We start from the raw sequence: 17,793 nt of genomic DNA, 5'->3' as shown, positions 1-17,793 counted from the left end.
CACAGCACATCAGAGACGTGGTGAGCTGCAAAACTCAGTTCTAAACTAAGCTACACATCTTTGAACTGAAAACTTGGGAGCAGAGCAAACATATCCTTCCTTAAAAAGCAACTTTAATGCAGATGGTTTAAGATACAAAGAATCTGCACTTGATTAAGTTTATGAAATTTGGGAAAAAAGCTTGTGTGAAAGACATAAAATGGTTGAATATAAAAGGAGAAGATCCAGTCAGTATTTCTCTACATTAATTGTGTGTTACTTTATAGCTATTTAGAGATACCTCAGGCCTACAAAACAGAAACAATTATTCAAACTAATTTGCTCTTGCTGATGTTGATGTTCCACATACCTATTCTACTGAAGTGGCAACATGTAGGTAAATGAGAAGCTGCCCAGTACAGCTGAATATTAAACTACAAAACCCTACCTGAACCCTCTGCTGAGGGTGATCCTGTGCGAGGTGGTGTGGCTGGAACATTTTTCGGAGGCAGAGGAGGAGGGGCTAGAAGGGGAATTACAAAATGCAACTTATGGAATGAAAATGATAATTTTTGCAATTTTACACCATCTGAAATTTAAAGGATAATGATATTTGTAATCAGCATATTAATAAAAACTCACTTTCTCAGAAAAACAAGGCAGCCCCGATCTCTTTGATAGAGAGAAACAGAGTCTTTCCACCCACTGCAGAGGTAACTGAATGGTACTGCATGATCCACAAGGTGACAATATACCAATCTTTTAAAATCCACACAAAATGCTCTGACCAAATTTAGGTACTCAAGCCTGGAGGTGTGGCTCTAACTCCACCTCCTGACTTTGAAGAATTAGTATGAATAGAAACTGATATTTAAACGTGGATTTCATTTGCTAATGGTGAGCTAAAACCAGAGGTAAAAAAAAGTACATCACCTAATGTACAGATTCAGATACACTTACTGAAGAGCTGATAACTATCAAAGACCAGCTCTTTCTGAGGATTCAAATTTGGATCAGAAGGCAAAGAGGTAGTGGAGCATAGCAAAGAACACAAGCTTCTTCTAAGGTTGATACTACTTAGCATTTAGTCAGTTTTCTATCCTATTAAATGAATGATGCCCAACAACTGTTGCACTGTGGTAGTAGAATATACACATCCTGTGAATGTCAGTCAGTACTCATTAGGTTAAAGATTTTGTCCTTCCACAAACCTCTGAAATTTCCCGGACTATTTCATGTTATGGTGCCACTGAAAACACAATGTATAGCATCATCCCCCACTTTCCTATCTGTGGAAGAGAAGAAATTCCATTTTCAAGGCTGCTTAAAGTAGCTGCCATTGCGTATGGTGGCTGACCCCTCCTCAAACCCGAAGAGTCCGATTGCAAAACACTAAAATCATAAACTTATGTTTCTAGCCTCCACATGAGTGTTCTGGATATTTTGCCACAATTCCACAAGTAATACAGGCTTTATAGATTTGTCACTCTGCCTGTTTCTGGGGCAAAATCCTTCTAGGAGGAAGGTCTTCTCCAGTAACATGATCAGATATTGCTCATGCACCAGTTAGATCTCCAAAGCCTGTGAAGCAAAATGCAATTCAGATGCAAAGCACATATCTGGCAGCTACATAAAAGGAAATTATGGGAAGTAGGGCCATTATATTTTCTTGTTTTCTTATTATGTTTAATTTCACAATTTTAATGATTAATGTAGTTGCTGTGAACTTACCTCCAGAAGGAAATGGTCGTGATGGCAAAGGAGATTGTCTTTTGAAATCACTGGCTTGAAATGGACCCCAGATTTCAGGCTGATCAATTGTAGCTTTAAGATGTGGTTAAAGTCAGCCAAAAAATAAATTAACACATGGCATAAATACACAGTATGAGCAATTCGATTTTTAAACATTAGATTGTAGGAACAATATTTCTGGTCTGTTGCCTTCAGAAATTCCTTGAGTTGTGATTCCGGCAGTTCAACCAGCATTGTGCCAGTGTACACCTTGTGGAATATGAAGCAGTTAATCTTAATCACCCATCTCTTACCTGCTGTAATATCTGCTATCTTTCCATATGTAGGTGGCTGGCCTGGAACTACCTGATCTCCACCACACTTCCTCCAAATATGACCAATTTCTCTTCTACCTCCCCCCCCCCCACCCCCTGAGCAAGGAACCCATCTACAAATTTCTAAATAACTCCCAAGTGTTGGCCGTCTGCCTTGACCATATCCTTGCAAAGATGGTAACATTTTCCAACCCACTCACTGGTATTGTTATCTTGTAGTCACTGGGCCACAATACTCCCATTCAAACGCTGATAACCTTGTTCTACATGTTTTGTTAACAGCACCATTTTATTTTGCGAAGGAACATTGATTCTAATCTCAGATTAGCACATCAAAAATGATAGGATGGAGAGAACAGATAAAATTGCTTCTCTTTAGTCCCATTTACTTCCTTGCACTGCATGCCAATTCTGCTTAAAACTGTAGAATGTCAGGGATCGTCACCTTCTCTTCGAATTGCTGTTCCTATTGATCAAATATATTTATTCCCTCAGCAGCAACCAGTTGAGAAAAAAAACCAAACACTTATTAGGCCAAGAATGCCAGATGTGTTCCTATTTGAAAACTTGCTTAAGAGACATACTGCACATCACGCAGGCTGTAACAAGTAGACCCTTGGAACTACTTAAGTAAGGAAGCAGTCCATCCAGCCCATCAGGTCTAGTCAGCGGGTTCTGTAGTGTAATCCAACACATTTCATTATTATGCTCTTTTCCTGTAACCCTGCACATTACTTGCTTTCAGTTATCTGCCCAATTCCCCTGGAAAAGCCCTGACCGCAGACTCAAAGGAGATTGGGTGAACTAGGTGGAGTTTTACAACAATTCAATAGTTTCACATTTATCAATACCAATATTAACATTTTATTCCAGGTTTTTGAATGATTTCTTGAATTTAAATGAAGCACCTGTGGGATGGGATTCAAACTCAGTTAAGTCTTTGGTTCTGTGATACTGCAGTAACATTATCACTGCGTTCTTTACTGTTATGTATTTGTGAGGTCAATGTTTTTCAGACATGTGTGCAAAGTACCTTCTGGTTTTATGCCTTCAAATGCTGACTCCAGTGGTGGGCCAAAGAGTGGAATCAGAGCTGCTGTATCCTCTGGGACCTTCTTACTACTGCGAAAGAAAAGTGAAGAGAATACAAGCGGAATGAAATTAGGAATTTAATAGTAAGTAAAAACAAGTACAGCAGAGAATCACTAAACCTTGCTCAGTCTGGATAAATACATCTTATTAGTCTTATGCTGAAAAATCACAGTTCCAAATAGGATCTGTCTATTCTCAGTGAGTATTTAGATACACTGTAACAAAGAATGATGGTCGTGGAGATGTAATTATAGTTTTCATTGTTTTTTCATGAGGTAAGTCTTGGTATCATAATATGCACCCAATAGCTGAAGGCTATATCCCTCCCCAAAGAAAAGAAGAAATCCAAAACTCAAGGGAAATTATTTAGTTAAAACACTGAATACATCAGCCTCAATGGAAGCCTTTCTTTCACTTGTTGCTCAGGTATGCTTGTAACATTCTGTGCCTTTCTCAAATTAGAAATGAGAAAGAAGAAAATTAAATCCCAGCAATGAAAGGTATCATGATCACAAATAGAGAAGGGAAGAATAAAGAAGAACTTATTGAAAAGGTGTTAAAGCAGGTATAAAGGGTTAATGGAACAAGAACCCCAGGCAGTTTATGAATACAGTAGACAAACACTAAAGGTAACAAATAATTAAATAAAATGGGTTTCTCAGGTCATTCTGTAATACTTCAATGATGTTATATTCATCACAAGAATATTAGCTTACAAAATAATTAGATAAAATATCTGGTATTTTCAAAATATCTCTTTTTGAATTACAGTATTATCAAATATGTAATTTAGACACAATAAGATTATCAAATTAAATAATTTCACAGAGCATAGAACATAGAAATCTACGGCATATTACAGGCCCCCCAACCCACAGTGTAGTGCCAACCACGTAACCTACTCTAGAAATTGTCTGGAATTTCCCTACGGCATAGCCCTTTATTTTCTAAGCTCCGTGTACCTATTGAAGAGTCTCTTAAAAGACCCCATTGAATCCATCTCCACCACTGTTGCTGGCAGTGCATTCCACACACCCACATGTTTGTAAGGACTTCAGGAAGTGAATTGTGAGAACAATAAACACCTTTTTCATGAATGAAAGGCAATGAAAATTAAAATTACATAGAGTGAAGAGAACAGTCAACATTTTGGGTTAAGACCTTTTATCAGAATTGCAAATAAAGGGGAAATATAGCCAACACAAAATAGTGGGGAAGAGTTAGAGCAAGAACTAATGGGTAACAGATGGATCCAGGTGAGGGGTGTGATAAGCAGTGAAGGAGAATAGAAATAACCTAAGAAGTTGGGAATTGATTGGTGGAAGTAACCAGGGGTTGAAGAAAATGTAGTCTGGTAGGAAAGGACAGTGGACCATTGTGTAGGAGGTGGAGAGGGAAATGTAAATGTGTGGGTGGTGGGCAGATGGAGAGGGAGGGGAGGAGAAGGAGATCAGGTGATGAGGGCTAGTGGGATCAGGTAAAAAATGGAAGGGACAGGGAGGAAAGATTACTAGGAGTTACAGAATTCAATTTTCAAGCCATTTAAAAGTAGTGTTAGAATAATTCACTCAAGGCAGTTTACTGCTGTTAGAGAGTATTCTGGAGTTATATGAATACAGCAGTTACTAATTCAAACTAGGACCAGCCTTCAGTTCTTAGTGTAAATGTAAATAAATTCAGGACACTTGCAATTAGCCTTCAAGATTAAGAGGTGGCATTTAGACAATGGGGTTGTGTTAATGGGCTTGCATCAAACCAGGCGATGTGGTTAAGTTACTTGTACCATTGTGACTTAAATTCAACCTGGCAAACCAGACTGATGTTGGCACTTAGCATATCAAACATGGTCACAGGTATAGGCAATCAATAGTTTTTGTGTACTTACCAGAGTTGTGTGCCCAGAGACAGCCCTGACAATATTAATTTTGGGTAACACACACAAAATGCTGGTGGAACGCAGCAGGCCAGGCAGCATCTACAAGAAGAGATACAGTCGATGTTTCGGTCCGAGACCCTTTGTCGGGACTAACTGAAAGAAGAGATAGTCAAAGATTTGAAAGTGGGAGGGGAAGGGGGTGATCTGAAATGACAGGAGAAGGCAGGAGGGGGAGGCATGGAGCTAAGAGCTGGAAAGTTGATTGGCAAAAGGGATACAAGGCTGGAGAAGGGAGAGGATCATGGGACGGGAGGCCTAGGGGGAAAGAAAGAAAGAAACAATCAACTTTCCAGCTCTTAGCTCCATCCCTCCCCTTCCTGTCTTCTCCTATCATTTTGGATCTCCCCCTCCCCCTCCCACTTTCAAATCTCTTACTAGCTCTTCTTTCAGTTAGTCCTGACGAAGGATCTTGGCCCAAAAAGTCGACTGTACCTCTTCCTATAGATGCTGCCTGGCCTGCTGCGTTCCACCAGCATTTTGTGTGTGTCGCATTAATTTTGGGTACCTGGCTCTCTGTCATCAGATGTTTTTAGAATATTTGTGTAATTAGTTTCTCCCAAAGGTGTCTGGACCTTCAGGGTTGTCGTATGAATTACAATGTGTTTCCACAATGTACCTCAAAGGAACCATTTGTCAACCCAAAATATTGAAGTAAACAATGTTATTGTAATAATTGAAATTGTATTGAATCACCTACTGTTACCTTTGATCTTAAAGGTATAAAAATATGATGTATTTTTGGGTTTGTGAGCCTCGATATTCTGTCCGTTTCCAGAATGATGCCTACATGTCGTGATGAATAAAACCTTCTATATCATCTACTTCAATGTCTCTCCAGTGACTTTGATCCCAGTTACAACTGCCAGGTCTTATAATGTGCAGTGACTCTTGATGTTTGAAGGCCAGCCATGACTTAATATGAGAAAATGAGTTAAGCTGTTCCAAGAATGAAACAGATTCATAAACAGCAAAATGGCATATCTTGGGAAGTTGGTTAATGGTTTTGCTGACATTGAACCTACTCAGTTTGTCTTGCAGATGTTTAACAATTAAGAATAATTCTGGGTTTGATAGGATTGATCCAAAATTGAAAATTCAATTATCAAATGTAGAATTGAAGATAAGCTAATTAGATTTGAGAATTTTTGCTCAATCTAAAACTTCCCTCGAGAAACTTAGGATGCAACATGTACATATTGGATTGAACCTGCCAAGAAGATTATGACAACAAAGTTGACACTGCATACTTCACGATTGAAAGATTTTTGTTTTTAACCCGGCATGTGTCCTACTCTCTGCCATAATTGGAAAATGCATAAAGGTCTTTTAGCAGATGCAAAGGATGCTTAACATGATGCCAAAAGATTTATTTTATTCAACAGGAGACTTTTATTTTCATTGAAAGGATTGTCTGGAAAGGAAAAGAATGGGTTTTGTTACCAGTTCATAAACCTTCACACTGGATCTACTTTTCATTTTTAATGCTCCACACAGCCTAAAACTTGGCTCATGTTTAGTACATGTTGATGATTACTGCTTACTACTCAGTGGAAGAAGCAATTGGCTACAAGTACCTGACAACTTCTGATGTAGGCGTTGACCGTCTTGGGCGAGCTATTTCCTCACCTGAACAAAACAAAACAATAATTTATTTTCCTCTTGAAAAGTAGAAACAGTAATAGTACCTATATATTGAAATGTGATTTTACATCTTTCTTAATTTATTTAGATATCCTGGCTGCAACAAGTATCTTCAGCAGAGCTGGGACCATATACAAAACTGGCTTTTATGCAGTAGTACTTACTCAACAAACATAGTAACTCAAGAAAATGTAAGGGTATTATTTAATAAAAGATCCTGCGCTTTGCCCCTAAGTTCCAAGCTTATTTTAAAACATTTATACAAGGGTGTAATGAGACCACCTTTTACGTGGTTTCTCCTCTTAATATTCTTGATTTTTTTTGCCAGAACCACTAACTCCCTGATAATTCCATTGTTTTTCAAATCAAAGGTTTCAGTAAGGTATCTTCTTGCCACTGTGCAGCGATTGCAGCATTTTGGTTTTTGCCTTCTTGGCATATCTTTTTCTACTTGAAAGCCCTTGATGGGTCGTTATTAAAAATAAACATGGATACTTACAAGATAAGTTTCTTTTGATAATTGCCTGGAAAAAAAATAGAAAAGGTATTGACATGGATGACTTCCTATATAAAAGATAGACTGACCTGCCAAATACCATTTGGTACTAAATGATGGTGTAACCATGAACAAAACTTACAGTAAGTAGAGGTTCATCCAACAGGATGGAAACATGGGAGATTATCTACATTTTACCATGGGGAGTTTGCTTTTTGTACTGAGATGAGATTCTTTCATTTCAGGTTCTTCTTCCTTTGCAGGATTTTCGTTCCTGTTGCCTAAATGGTAGCACTCTTGGCTGAGTCAGAAAGGTGTTATATTTTAGTTAAGTATAGAATATGGGGAACATTGAAAGTCCACTATTTATCATCTATCCCTAGATGCTATTGAGAACGTCACAGTCCGCTGCCATCCTGAACCACCGCAACCATTATGGTGGAGGAGGATGCATCATGTGTTAGGAAAGAAGTTCTAGAATTTGGACTCGGGTGAAGAAACAGCAAAGTACAGTACTGTTTTTTTTTCCAAGTCAGTATCAGTTTCAACTTGGATGGAATTTGCTACGAGATGAATTCTGTTTTACCTATCGTTTCTATCTTTCTGGGAGGCTGTGGATGAGGGGAATTTTTGAAGAAGCGTTGTGTAGTTCATATTTGATGCAGCCAATAGTGGAGAAAATAAATGTTTTATGTGTTCTAGGGGCAGGAAGAAAGGACTCCAAAAAAGCAGACTTTTTTTTTTCTGACTGAGTCCAGCTTCTCAAGTATTGCAGATAGTTAAAAGGTTCTGAGGAGTAAGCCATGAGTTACACACTGCTGGATGCCCAAATTCTGATCTCTTCTGTAGGCATCTGGCCTATCCAGTTTAGTTTCTCATTAATAGAGACCATTCCTCCTCACCCCCTGGTTATTTGCAAGTTGCAATGCTGTTCGAATATTCAAGATAGGTGGTTCAACTTGATCTTCATGGAGGAAATCATTGTCTGGAATTTGATCGAAGGGAATGTCACTTTATCAGCACATGCCTGAATGTTGACTTTATGTATGTGGACATTGGCTGTTTATATACTTCTTGTATTTCTCATAACCTATGTGATAAACGTTAGAAGACAGGACCAACTAAAATAGACATCCTGGTTGGCATAGACAAGATGAGATGAAAGGTCTGTTTCTGTACCATGTGAAAACATTCAATCCATTAAATCTAAGCTAGGCCTCAGATCAATTCCATTACCCCATTTATTTCCTATCAACATCTCTCTTCCACATGCCCATCAACTCCCCTTGATTTTCCTACCACCTACCTATATTAGAGGCAATTAGCAGTAGCCAATTAACCAGCATGTCTTAGGGAGGTGGAATCTACGCTGTCATGGGGAGAATGTGTAGTCTCTATATTGATAGCACCCAAGGATTGAATCTGAGGATTTTCAAATGGAACAGAGTCTGTGCAATTGTCAGTAAAAGCATCAGACCATCTAGTCTTTGTCTTGAGAAAATCATCGGGACAACTCTGACTGAGCTGGTTGGCTTTCACAAACACATTGATCTTCTCTCCTGTTTCGTATAGCTCCAGCCAGTGAAAAATTTCCCCAAAGAACCTGTAGTGCCTTGATGTCAAAAACAATTACTCTCACCCCAGGAAGTCAGCTCCATTTCAACTTAGGATCTAATGAAATATGGAGTCAGTTGCTCTTGGAGGCACTTAACTCAAACATCACTGCCCAGGTTATTAGTGACAATAATATTTATGACACTTTCCTTCTCTTTATTAGTGATTTGGGAAGTAACTGGCCAGACTGGATTTGTCCTGCTCAAGAAAGGAGGAAGAGAGAAAGTAGAAAATTATGGGCCAGTTAAATCTGTCACTGGGATATTCTGGAAACCCTTTATTAAGGAGATAACAGCAGAATATTAAAAAAATCACACAGCAGAGCCAATATGGTTTTACGAAAAAGAAACTGTATTTAACATATTTGCAAGTCTTTTGAGGATGCAATACAAAGGGTAGATAACTCCATAAGATATAGGAGCTGAATTAGGCCATTTGGCCTATCAAGTCTGTTCCACCATTCCATCATGGCTGATTTATTATCCCTCTCAACCTCATTGAGACGTGGAACATTTGAATTGCGAGAAGATGTTAGATTAGATGCTACATAAAGGCTTACACCATAGAGTAAGAACACACAGGATGGTGGGGGAGGGGAGTGTCATTAGAAACCGGGATGGTGTTGGAGGATTGGCGTATTGCTCATGTTGTTCCATTGTTTAAAAAGGGTTCTAAGAGTAAAGCCAGCAAATATCGGCCTGTGAGTTTGACGTCAGTGGTGAGTAAATTGATAGAAAGTATTCTTAGAGATGGTATATATAATTATCTGGATAGACAGGGTCTGATTAGGAACAGTCAACATGGATTTGTGCATGGAAGGTCATGTTTGACAAATCTTACTGAATTTTTTGAAGAGGTTACTTGGAAAGTTGACAAGGGTAAAGTGGTGGATGTTATCTATATGGACTTCAGTAAGGCCTTTGACAAGGTTCCACACGGAAGGTTAATTAGGAAGGTTCAATCGTTAGGTATCAATATTGAAGTAGTAAAATAGATTCAGCAGTGGCTGGACGGGAGACGCCAGAGAGTAGTGGTGGATAACTGTTTGTCAGATTGGAGGTTGGTGTCTAATGGTGTGCCTCAGAGATCTGTACTGGGTCCAATGTTGTTTGTCATATATATTAATGATCTGGATGATGGGGTGGTAAATTGGATTACTAAGTATGCAGATGATACTAAGATAGGTGGAGTTGTGGATAATGAAGTTGGTTTTCAAAGCTTGCAGAGAGATTTAGGCCAGTTAGAAGAGTGGGTTGTTTTTTTTACTTATTTTTTTACTGTTTTACAATTAGCTGATCCTTTTCATATTTATACCTTTTTTTTAGGGAGCGTATACCGGAAGTCATGGGGGTAGTTTTAGCGCTTGCTTCTTTCTGGCGGGTCTGCTTTAGATTTTGCCTTGGGGTCTTGGGCTGGGGGGTGGGCGGGTGGGGCTTCACGTTTTAGTTTGTTTTTCTTTGGGCTATATACATTATTGAAGTACTGGTTGCGTCCTTTTCCCCGGTATCTTTTGTATGTTCTGTTTCCTCTCCGGGTTTGTGGGTCGCGCCTATTGTCAATCCTCCTTGTTGTGGGTTGACTTTAGGATTTATGGAGTCTATTATTAATTTTGTCTCCTGGAATACTAATGGTCTTAATCATCCTATTAAAAGAAAAAAAGTTTTTAAAGTGTTCCGGAGACTTAAAGCACAAATTTTATTTTTACAAGAGACCCATGTACGGAGGGGGGACAGACTACGTTTTTTCAAATTCTGGAAGGGACAACAATTTCATTCGAACTCCAATGCTAAGATTCGAGGCGTCTCTATTTTTATAGATTCCTCAGTTACTTTTATACAACAGGATATTATCTCTGATCCGAATGGTAGATTTTTATTGGTTAGTGGTTTACTATTTAATAAAAAAGTAGTTTTGGTTAATGTTTATGCTCCTAATATGGATTGTCCGGAATTTTATAAATCATTGTTTGATCAGTTTCCTAATTTGAACGAGTTTTCATTGATTTGGGGCGGAGATCTTAATACCTGTTTATCTCCAGCTTTGGACCGTTCGGCTCCTTTACGGACTTTACCTAATAAATCTGCAAATTTGATTAATTTTTTCCTTTCTGATTCTGGGTCGACGGACATTTGGCGTTTTCTGCATCCTCAGGAAAAAGATTTTTCCTTTTTTTCACATGTTCATCATTCCTATTCAAGAATTGATTATTTTTTTATTGATTCTCGTCTCATTCCTTCAGTGATTAAATGTGATTATGATTCTATAACCATTTCGGATCATGCTCCACTTAAGTTTTCTATTAAAATTATGGCCAATATACCAAACAATAGACAATGGCGTTTTAATTCGCTGTTGCTTCAGGACTCGGACTTTGTTAATTTTATGAATGAACAGATTGAGCTTTTTTTTACAATTAACCATACAGAAGATATTTCGGTTAACACTCTTTGGGACACTTTTAAAGCCTATATTCGGGGTCAGATTATTTCGTATTCCGTTGCTTTGAGGAAGAAACAGAAGCAGGAGGAGATGGCAATTGTGGACAAGATTAAAGAAATTGATAAGAAATATGTTATGGCTCCTTCTGAGGAGCTATACAAACAAAGAACTGAACTTCAAATGGAACACAGTTTACTACCCTCGTCCTCGATTGTAAACCAATTAAAGAAAACAAGAAGTGATTTTTATGTTCACAGTGATAAAATTGGCAAGCTGCTGGCTAATCAATTGAAATCTAATTATGTTAAATCTCAAATCAATCAGATTTATAACCAAAATGATCGATTGATATTGGATCATGTGGGGATTAATCAAACCTTTTGTGATTTTTATTCTTCTTTATATCAATCAGAGTCTCCTCGAGATTCTAAATATATGAATGATTTTTTAGATAAGTTAGACTTTCCTCAGATTTCACAGGATATGTCTTCTTTATTAGATACTTCCATTACAATGGATGAGATTAAGAATGTTATTTTTTCTATGAATCTGGGGAAAGCTCCTGGCCCTGATGGGTTTACCGTTGAATTTTATAAATGTTTTGCTTCTTTATTGATTCCTTGGCTCTATAAGGTTTTTGAGGCTTCTTTGAAACTTGGTAAACTTCCGGAATCTTTTAATAGAGCATCAATTTCTTTAATACTAAAGAAGGATAAAGACCCTGCTCAATGTGCATCTTATAGACCAATATCTTTATTAAATGTTGATTCTAAAGTTTTTTCTAAGTTATTAGCAAATAGACTAGAAAAAGTACTTCCTTCTATTATTTCGGAAGACCAAACGGGTTTTATTAAAGGTCGTTACTCTTTTTATAATATTCGTACATTGTTAAATATCGTTTATACTCCCTCACAAAATGTTCCTGAGTGTGTTATTTCTTTAGATGCCGAGAAAGCTTTTGATAGAGTAGAATGGCCTTATTTATTTAAGGTGCTTGAAATGTTTAATTTTAGCTTGAAATTTATATCCTGGATTAAACTGTTATATCACTCCCCTGTAGCCTCGGTTCGTACTAACTCTTTAAACTCACCTTTTTTTCCTCTCTTTCGTGGTACTCGACAAGGCTGTCCTCTTAGTCCCCTATTATTTGATATTGCATTAGAACCTCTTGCAATTGCTATTCGAGAATCTTCAAATATTACTGGGATAACTCGGGGATTAAAGTCCCATAAATTATCACTCTATGCTGATGATTTACTTTTATATATTTCTAATCCTGAGAGATCTATTCCTGTTGTTTTAGAGTTATTAGCACAATTTGGTCTTTTCTCAGGTTATAAATTAAATCTTAGTAAGAGTGAACTTTTTCCGATTAATAAACATCTTTCCTTATATTATAAATTTCCATTTAAATTGATTAATAATTACCTTTCATATCTTGGGATTAAAATTACTTGTAAACATAAAGATTTATTTAAGACTAACTTTTTACCATTAATAGACCATATTACTCAACTTTCATCTAAATGGTTTCCCTTATATTTAACTTTGATTGGTCGTATTAATGCAGTTAAGATGTTTTTTTTGCCAAAATTTTTATATGTGTTTCAGGTATTACCAATTTTCGTTCCTAAATCTTTTTTTGATAAAGTCGACTCTAAAATTTCTTCATTTATTTGGCAGAATAAGAATCCGAGACTGGGTAAAATACATTTACAGAAAGCTAAGAGAGATGGAGGTTTAGCATTACCTAACTTTAGATTTTATTATTGGGCTATTAATATTCGACATATGAAATTTTGGTTACTTGACCGGGATATACTATCTATTCCTAAATGGGTAGCATTGGAATTACAATCTGTTCAGGGTTATACACTTGGTTCTATTTTAGGTTCATCTCTTCCTTTTGATTCGAAACGCTTTAAGCAGGTCTCTAACCCGATCGTTAAATATGCTTTGCGTATTTGGTTTCAATTCAGAAAATTTTTTGATCTTAATCAATTCGGGTTAGCGATTCCTATTTTAGGTAACATATTTTTTCCTCCCTCTTTTACGGATCGCGCTTTTCAAACTTGGAAGACTAAGGGTATTTTACGGTTTTTGGATTTATTTTTAGATGGTTCCCTTATGTCTTTTGAACAATTATCTAATAAATATAACTTATCAAGAATACATTTTTTTAGATATTTACAAGTTAGAAATTTCCTAAGTACTATACTTTCTTCCTTTCCAATGCTTCCTCCTATATATATTTTAGATTCGATAATTAACCTTAATCCATGTCAGAAAGGTGCATCGGCTATGATTTATAATATTATTATGAAACTTAGGAAAGCTCCATTTGATAAGATTAGGGTAGATTGGGAACAGGAATTGGGGCTTACCATTTCTGTGGATGATTGGGGGCAGATTTTACAATTAGTTAATACTTCCTCTATTTGTGCTAAACATTCCCTAATTCAATTTAAAGTGGTGCATAGAGCACATATGTCCAAAGATAAGTTAGCGCGTTTTTACTCGCATATTAATCCTTTCTGTGATAGATGTTCGGGGCAGATAGCCTCTTTAACTCATATGTTTTGGTCTTGCCCTACTTTGGAAACTTTTTGGAGAGATATTTTCAATATTATTTCTAAGGTATTAAATATAGATATCTCTCCTCACCCTATTACTGCTATCTTTGGACTACCTAAAATTTCTAGTAATCTTTCCCCTTCAGCCCGTAGAATGATTGCATTTCTTACTTTAATGGCGAAAAGATGTATTTTACAACATTGGAAAGAGCTTAATGCTCCAACTACCTTTTTTTGGTTTTCTCAGACGATTTTATGTTTGAATCTGGAGAAAATTAGAAGTAACCTTTATGATTTTTCATTTAAATTTGAACAGATTTGGGGACCTTTTATTCGATATTTTCATTTAATGTAATATTTACCCTTCTTGTTTTTTTTCACTGTTTTAATGGAGGTCGGGATTGAGGACGTGATTTTAAGTTTAACTCTGTTTGGTTTCAAGTTAGCCCATTGCTTTGCTTTGCTTTTAGTTAGTTGCACGGTGGGTTTTTTTTGGGGTTTTTTTTTTCTTTTTTTCCATTGATATATATAAAATCTAGTATACTATTATGTTATCTTGGTTTCTTATGCTTAAATTACATTGTTTGTAGTATTTTCTTTTTGGTATTGTTATCTTTTGGAATTTTATTATACTTTAACATTGTATTAATGTTTATATGGCTTACCTTTTTTGTATACTTACTCAATAAAAAGATTTAAAGAGAGAAAGAAGAGTGGGTTGAAAGACGGCAGATGGCGTTTAATGCTGAAAAATGTGAGGTGCTACATTTTGGTAGGACTAATCAAAATAGGACATACATAGTAAGTGGTAGGGCATTGAAGAATGCAGTAGAACAGAGGGATCTAGGAATAATGGTGCATAGTTCCCTGAAAGTGGAATCTCATGTGGATAGGGTGGTGAAGAAAGTTTTTGGTATGCTGGCCTTTATAAATCAGAGCATTGAGTATAGAAATTGGGATGTAATGTTGAAATTGCTCAAGGCATTGGTAAGGCCAAATTTGGTGTATTGTGTACAGTTCTGGTCATCGAATTATAGGAAAGATGTCAACAAAATTGAGAGAGTACAGAGAAGATTTACTAGAATGTTGCCTGGGTTTCATCTCCTAAATTACAGAGAAAGGTTGAACAAGTTGGGTCTTTATTCTTTGGAGCGTAGAAGGTTGAGGGAGAACTTGATAGAAGTATTTAAAATTATGAGGGGGATAGATAGAGTTGACATGGATAGGCTTTTTCCATTGAGAGTGGGGGAGATTCAAACAAGAGGACATGAGTTGAGAGTTAAAGGGCAAAAGTTTAGGGGTAACATGAGGGGGAACTTCTTTACGCAGAGAGTGGTAGCTGTGTGGATCAAGCTTCCAGGAGAAGTGGTTGAGGCAAGTTCTATGTTGTCATTTAAAGTTAAATTGGATAGCTATATGGAGAGGAAAGGAATGGAGGGTTATGTGCTGAGTGCAGGTTGGTGGGACTAGGTGAGAGTAAGAGTTCGGCATGGACTAGAAGGGCCGAGAGGGCCTGTTTCCATGCTGTAATTGTTATATGGTTATATGGTTATAATATGTCATGGAAATGGGATTTGCTAAGTAATAGAAAATAAGGAGTTGAGATACGTGCATCATTTTGGATTGTCTATCATTATCCAGATGTGTGTCACAACAATCCATTCTGAAACCTTAACTGTTACTAAACTATGTTAATGACTCTAATGAAGAGGCTGAGCATAAACAGAAGGGATTCTACTGATGCTGGGAAACCAGAGCAACACACACAAAATGTTGAAGGAACTCAGTAGGTTAGACAGCATCAATGGAAAGGAATAAACAGTCGATGTTGACCTGTAATGTTGACTGTTTATTCCTTTCCATAGATGCTGCCTGACCTGCTGAGTTTCTTCAGCAATTTATGTGAGGGGCTGAGTGTACTGTGGTCAGATTCACTGATGACACATAGGCACATGAGTTAGCAAATAGTGATAAGTATAGAGATAGATTAACTGAGTGGGCACCAGGTTAGGATAAATGTGAGGTTATCTGCTGGAAGAAGGAATAAAGCAACAAATTATTACTTAAACTAAGACCTCAAAATTCCGTTTTTACAAAGAAATTTGGAGACCTGGTATCTAGAACCAGGAAGCAGAATTATAGAATAAGGAGTCACCAACTTCAGATGGAGTTGAGAGAAATGATCTATCCCAGAGAGTTTTGGAGGTGGAGATAAATATATTGAAGGCTGAGAATGACCACAAAAGAGTGACGTGGTGCTAGGAAAAAAGTGAGGGCAAAATTGGATCATTCATGATCTAATTAATTGGCCAATTCACTCAAAGGAAAGGTAGCCCACTGTTTAAGTTCTTATTGAAAACCTACCTAAGTAATATAGCCAGATAATCTTTCACATCATTACTTAGTTATCATCTCACATTTATTACAGCATCGAGGGAGGTTGTTAGGGCCATTGGGCCTTTGTCAGCTCTCAGCATCATCCTTCTGCAATTCCATTCCTATATTTATTTGCCCGTCACCCATTCTCTACAACATGCTTAGTAACTCCAGCCTGATTCTCAAATTAACCATCAACTAGCTTGCCTTAGGAATACAGTCCAGTTGTTGTATTAGCTCCGGTTGCTGCTGACTCTTTGTCACGGCACCTGGGATGTCAGAGCACACAGCCACTAATATCTCCAATGTATTCAGCTTTTACTTGCCATTTCATGGTGTAAATTAAATTAGCTGAAGGCTGGCTTCTCTGATGGTGGCCAGGACCTCAGCAATGGCTGGTGAGTGGTGGGTGTTGTGGAATGCCCACCCAGCGAAGGCAGTAGAGGCGGATACAATAGGGTCTTTTAAGAGAGATAGGTACATGGAGCTTAGAAAAATAGGGGGCTAAGTGGTAGGGAAATTCTGGGCAGCTTCTAGAGTAGGTCACATGGTCGGCATAGCACTGTGGGCCGAAAGGCCTGTAATGTGCTGTAGATTTTCTATGTTCTATGTGAGTGTTTCAGTCAGGCTTCATGCACTCACTTACTGAACTCTCTTTGGCTGTAGGTGGAGACCTTCATGGAACCTCCTCCTTGCCTTGGTCTTGTAACAGCCCACCAACATCTAGAGCTGGGCTCTGATCTGGGATTACTTAGATCTGCAGTCTGTGATTTGTGATGCATCTCCAGAATGGGGTCCTGCCATTTTTCTTTGTTATACTCTTCAACATTCTTACTGAACAAAGGCAGAGCCACCTGTTTGATAGCAATAGTAAGTTGAGGAATGTGGTCTGTTTCAAGTTACTTCATCTGTTCTGAATCTATCCAATTTATCTGCAAGGACTGAGCAGTAGTTACTCCTACCGCTTCTGAAATGAACAGATGCTACTGTGATAGGTGGTTTGTTGAAGGTGACATTAAGCAGATTTTAACTTCCTGTTGTTTCCCTTATCTTAAATTTTATTTGATCTTTAGCATTACAGTATATATTACTCCTGGCTCTATCAGTAAGCAATACAACACCTTTAGTGCATGAAGACTTAAATAAATAGGTTTAATTCTTGTTCAAATTAGATCTAAACAAGTCAACTTCTTCAGCCTCAACATCTCTTTTCCTTAATGAACTGAATAATGAACAAAGCTTTAAAAAATTTGTGGTTACTGAAATACAAATAAAGAATACTCACTGGACTGCGCCTCTGTGTTCGGCAAAAAGGAAGAAAGAACAGATACCTGGTCAGAGAGTGACAGATTTGTGAACAAAGCATTTATTATCAAAGATTTGTCAAAAATGAACAGGCATGAGCTCAGTCATCAGAGTACAGGAAAGGTCTCTCATTCTTGATGAGCTAATTGGTAATAAACCACAATCTCTGCAACCTTGTTCTGGGGGGTGGGGGGAATTAGCCCTGATTGTTCATCGGCCGAGTCTGGGTAAACACACAATCTCGGATTTATCATATGCCTTCCTAGTTTTGGATTT

At 37.5% G+C, this 17,793-nt stretch overlaps 1 protein-coding gene across 9 annotated transcripts in view; it reads right to left on the bottom strand.

The window, feature by feature from the left end:
- Positions 1–17,793, bottom strand: part of sgip1a (SH3GL interacting endocytic adaptor 1a) — a 265,636-nt gene that overhangs the window by 98,590 nt on the left and 149,253 nt on the right. For 8 of the 9 annotated variants that reach the window (XM_063064170.1, XM_063064168.1, XM_063064169.1 and 5 more), the window contains 6 exons: positions 17,498–17,509; positions 7,214–7,238; positions 6,648–6,699; positions 3,079–3,167; positions 1,711–1,803; positions 428–502 (listed from right to left, as the gene is read on the bottom strand). In XM_063064170.1, the coding sequence (XP_062920240.1) occupies positions 428–502; positions 1,711–1,803; positions 3,079–3,167; positions 6,648–6,699; positions 7,214–7,238; positions 17,498–17,509 (346 nt within the window). Of the gene's footprint in view, positions 1–427; positions 503–1,710; positions 1,804–3,078; positions 3,168–6,647; positions 6,700–7,213; positions 7,239–17,497; positions 17,544–17,793 lie in introns of all 9 variants that reach the window. The other variant, XM_063064172.1, reaches the window with a different exon arrangement.

Source organism: Mobula hypostoma, chromosome 12, assembly GCF_963921235.1.
Source record: "Mobula hypostoma chromosome 12, sMobHyp1.1, whole genome shotgun sequence".
NCBI lineage: Eukaryota > Metazoa > Chordata > Chondrichthyes > Myliobatiformes > Myliobatidae > Mobula > Mobula hypostoma.
Note: the sequence above shows the minus strand (reverse complement) of the source record. Positions and strands in the feature narration are given on the sequence as shown.